The sequence below is a fragment of the Bactrocera latifrons genome, unplaced genomic scaffold (assembly GCF_001853355.1).
Source record: "Bactrocera latifrons isolate USDA-ARS-PBARC rearing strain unplaced genomic scaffold, ASM185335v1 scaffold_992, whole genome shotgun sequence".
Taxonomy (NCBI): Eukaryota; Metazoa; Arthropoda; class Insecta; order Diptera; family Tephritidae; genus Bactrocera; species Bactrocera latifrons.
Genome location: NW_017537703.1, coordinates 56104 through 60598, shown reverse-complemented (window position 1 = coordinate 60598; position 4495 = coordinate 56104). Strand labels below are relative to the sequence as shown.

The 4495-nt window shown below is 32.1% G+C and overlaps 1 protein-coding gene across 2 annotated transcripts; it reads right to left on the bottom strand.

Annotated features, from left to right (window-relative positions):
• Positions 1-675: 675 nt before the first annotated feature.
• LOC108978042 (cytoplasmic phosphatidylinositol transfer protein 1) lies at positions 676-4250 on the bottom strand. 2 transcript variants are annotated; one of them, XM_018948125.1, is made up of 6 exons: positions 3616-4250; positions 3400-3549; positions 2232-2239; positions 2089-2160; positions 1880-2012; positions 676-1820 (listed from the first exon to the last, which is right to left on the bottom strand). In XM_018948125.1, exons 2-6 carry the CDS (start codon positions 3440-3442, stop codon positions 1546-1548), a joined length of 531 nt encoding a protein of 176 aa, XP_018803670.1. In that variant the 5' UTR covers positions 3443-3549; positions 3616-4250; the 3' UTR covers positions 676-1545. The 2 variants fall into 2 exon arrangements, with proteins under 2 accessions (XP_018803670.1, XP_018803672.1); XM_018948127.1 differs by having other exon boundaries at positions 3400-3913; positions 3972-4250.
• Positions 4251-4495: the final 245 nt, after the last annotated feature.

Here is a 4495-nt window from a genome sequence, read left to right as displayed (position 1 = left end):
TCGGACGCGTCGTCGCCACCGTCGAAGGGCAAGACGGCAAGGTGCGAGTCGCAGAAGTAGCAACCAAGACGGGCACGATTAAGCGCCCCATCCACAAACTGGCTGTCCTTCCACTGGATATTGAAGGAATCTGATCCTGTCAAGGTGGCCGGTGTTGCGTCAAGCGACAAAATATATATTTAAACCTAAAACTAAAATTAAGAAAAATGAAAAATGAATGAAAAATTATAAATATTGAATTATATTAGTATTGTATACTTACCCTAATAATGTTATTTATACTTACCTTAATATATTACTATAAGCTAACAAAACGAACTACTCACCTCTTTTTGTACATACCTGTATACTTCCATTCGAACGGTTCTATCCCGTTAGTTTTAAGACTTAGGCTAAGTAACTAGATGAACTGGATTAAAGAAATGATTGGTTACTTGAGAAATTTCAACATAATTGTTATTTTCCACCGATTTCATTAAACAATGTAAATATTGGCCCATCTTTGCTAATTAACGTTGTCAAGGCACTCATACTCTCCGCCATCAATTACGCTTTTGTATGAGAATTTTGTCCAACACTGAAAAATAAGAGAGATTCCACTTCAACACAGACCCGATTTCCCTCCTTTCAAGCGCTACGGAAAAAAAATATATAAAAACCATCTATCGTTTTCTTAAAGAATGTGATCTATTGAGGAGAATTTAAACCAACACATTTATTCAACGGACAGCCGATAGTCTCTGAAGCTAGCGCTGCATGTTTTAGGTTGTACATATGTTATTAACATTGTATAAGCTTTTATAAATAAATAAAAAAAAAATTCCTTTTTTTTAAATATGCCTTTGTAGTTAAATTGTTTGTTTTTACTAAAAATAAAATATGTACATGTGTATACTATATGGCTAGTAAAATTCAAACTAACATTTGGGTTCTATTATTTTCAGTTTAGACTCAAAATAAGTTAACAATTCATTTTGCTTGATTACTCATTTCAAAACTAAAATTACTTCTGCACTAAACATGTACAGACATAACATAGTATATTCAAAATAATTTCGTAGTTGGGAAAATGTATATATTTAAAGAGTAAAAATAACTCAAAAAAGCATTTTCACTTTCGAAACTAATATTTTTTAAATTAAAAAAAATGTTGCCAAGTTAAATGGATGTGTGACAGTAGTGAAATATGTTGTTATCTGATCTTATGTGTAATTCAATAACGAATTTTTACTTAAAATAATCAATATGGTAGTTATCACCAATCTTTTGTGAAAACGCTAAATGCTCGTTTTCGTAATTTAGAACATTAATTTCCTGAGTAATTATATGTTTTATCTATTTCTTCAAGCTCTTTAATCAAGCATTTGCTTTTTAACTTTTTCAGTAAGCCATAACATTTTCTTCTGAGGACTAGTATTATCCTTTGATGACTCAAAGGTTATATTAACCGTCCTAAATTCTTACACTTCCTTCTGTTTTCACTCCTTAAACTCTTAATTTGTTTTGTTTTAAGCGTTTTCCCAGGACACTTGTTGATTTCGCATATCAATTATCGTCAGTTGCTTTTAATTTTTCATTTGTTTCAGCTTGCTTTTGTCTTTCAAATGCACGCACATCGGCCAAAGTCATGTCATACCACTCGTCAATCCATGTAAATGCCTGTCTATGACCCAATAACAGAACATCGCGTATGCTACGTTGTATAAAATCTTCTACCTTGGTTTGTAAACCCCAAACTTCGAAGGAAGCATTTACCAGTTTGTAGGAACACATAATGGGCTCATCCATGCTTCTCCAGCCCTCTATGAGAGGACCGCGACCTAGTTAGTATTTCTACAATAAAAAACTTTATATACGAAACAATTTAGTAATATTACACCTGTTTTCTCAGATTTGAAAAATTTGGGATCCTCCTCCTTTTTATAAAGATTCTGATTGGAAAGCTCATCAAATGCAATGTCGACTTCCTCCAATAAGCGCGTCTGTAATTCCTCTTCGATAAGTCCCAGACACTATAAAAGCATATTTAAGAAATGGATGTAATTATACATATGTATATACATATACATTTATTTTGAACATATTTACGTTTTCTGAGCAGCCATTATTATTCTCGTATTTAGTTTTGATTGTTATGCTCAATTTGGGCACAAAGGAGCACTATAAATATAAAAAAAACAGGTTATTTTTTTGACTAAAATGCTTATGGGAAATAATGTGTTTGTACTTACGGTATATTCTACGATTTGCGTCAAAGAATACAGCCGGTACACGTATATGAAAAGAATATATGCGTTTGATTCAAATTAAAGTACAACCTTTCAAGATGAATTTAAATTTGTGCATAAATTTTAATTAAGAAATTAACAATAAAAACTAAAAAAAAAATTCAAAAAAGTAAGAAAGCCCTAAGTTAGGGTGCAACCGAAAGGCAACCCAGAGGATTGAAATCTAAACAATTTAATATATACATACATATTAGGGTGATTTTTTAACTATTTTAATTTTTTTAATCCCCACATCCATCCAAAGAAACTGGAAATACCCAAAAAAAAATTCCCTGGAATTCCCAGGAAAATGTGCCCAAAGTCAAAGCTATGCCATAAAATGCCTCTGAACTATAGAAATTTTAAGACAAAAAATCACGATTTTCGTGTATTTTTAATGCAAAATTTTTACATTCCTTGGTCCAGTCTTAATGTTAATATTAAGGGCTCAAATTGATGATATTGATATCATTGACCTTAAAACCCCCGCCGTTAATTCTACTTTCTCCAGACTGGATAAGGAAGGAAATCAAATGATTCTGGCAGTGAACTAGGGCAAAACAAATATCTCCTGTCATCAAACAAACAGTCGTTGCACTCGCGATTATTCTCCCACGTCACTGTTGACAGCCATAACTTCAAAGTTGTAAGTAAAATTGTTTTCATAAAATTTAATACAGTTCCGAAAATAATTCTAACAAAATTTGTTTGAAAGCCCACATATTTTGATGCCGAAAAGTTTGTATTAATCAGTATTTTATTATTTTAGATATCAATCTAATACCAGAATTCTGTACTGTGATACAGGCACAAATCTCTAAACCAGAGATTTTAAATTAGAGACAATTTTTGTGACTTGAGACGATTTTGGAATTAAATTCGTAATAGTTACAAAAATCTATAAATCAGCTGTTTTTGTTTTCTTCAAAATGTCTAAAATAGTGACTAGAGACAGCTTACAAATTACGCTATAAGACGACCATAATCTGTAATACTAATTACATATAGAACATCACATTAATGAATAACTTTATACCAATTTTACGAACTACTCTAAATGTAAGGTATTCATATTTACAACATATATATATATATATATATAGTACATACATATGTACCCCTTTAGACTCACCTTTATTGAAACATTTTCGGAAATCATACTGAATAATTATCATTCAGGTTATCATTGGGAAACACATAGAATGTGTTTAGTTATTTAATGTCAGCTGAATTGTTAAGGGGCTAACGAGCAACTGATGTATGTACATACAACTGTTGACAGCTAATTAGAAATGATCCGTTTTGTAAGGTGCTGATAAGTAAAATGGTCAAATGTTTTGATATTTACTTATTTACATTCCTAAAAGCCTTGCATTGTTTGTGTTACTTTATTTACTACCAAATTCGATCAGTTTTTTAGTAGTGCAGTTGAAGTTCTGTTCATTTTTTCCCAAATAGTAAAGTCCTTACGATATAGAAGGTGAATGAGTGCGACAGCTAATTGCTACTATCTCCAGAGGAGACCAAAAAAAGAGTTCCACTGACATTCTACGTGAAATTCAAGAGGAATAGAATGGTTAACACTTTGAGAACGGCGCAGTTTTTAGTAGTCAGTTTCATTTGACGGCTCCTAGAACGGTAAATAGCTAAGGCAGATGTAAGAATGAGCTTATTTGTACGACGTCAATTGTAAATGCATGTTACATTCATAAGAAATTGGGTACCAAGCAGTACGATGTTTTAAAATTTAGAGAACTTATTATAGATTGCCTCCTGGATGAAATGTCTACAGAACCGCAAGCACCCAGAAGAAATATACATTTTCCTCAGTAATATCCTGGAACCGCAAGACAGTCCCGAAAACGATGCCGTGAATGTTATAAAACACTATCAGCTCAACGAGGCAAAAGTTTTCCTGAAAAGAGAACTAAAAAAGTTACAACGTTCTGCCAATTTTATGAAAATAAACCACTTTATTTAAAACGTTTTAAAAGAAACTGACAATTATTAAAAAATATATTTAAAAATTTATTTTGACACCAAATTTTTTTTTTATTTTATTTAAAAAAAATAGTTCTGAATCAAAGACAGCGTGACCCACCGATGAGTCACGCCGTCCTCAACGTGTTAAGTACCCAAGAATACGATTTCCCGGTGTTTGTACGAATTTGGACTTCACGGTAGGGCAGCACGCAGTAAACCACTTCTCACTAAAATTAAAAGTAAAC

Excerpts from the sequence above, each read along its gene's own strand:
- LOC108978042 (XM_018948125.1), bottom strand. The coding sequence starts at position 3,442 with ATGATAATTATTCAGTATGATTTCCGAAAATGTTTCAATAAAG. Across the intron at positions 2,013-2,088 it reads ATAATGGCTGCTCAGAAAAC|TGTCTGGGACTTATCGAAGA; the intron begins GTAAATATGTTC and ends ATGCTTTTATAG. Across the intron at positions 1,821-1,879 it reads TTTCAAATCTGAGAAAACAG|GTCGCGGTCCTCTCATAGAG; the intron begins GTGTAATATTAC and ends AATACTAACTAG.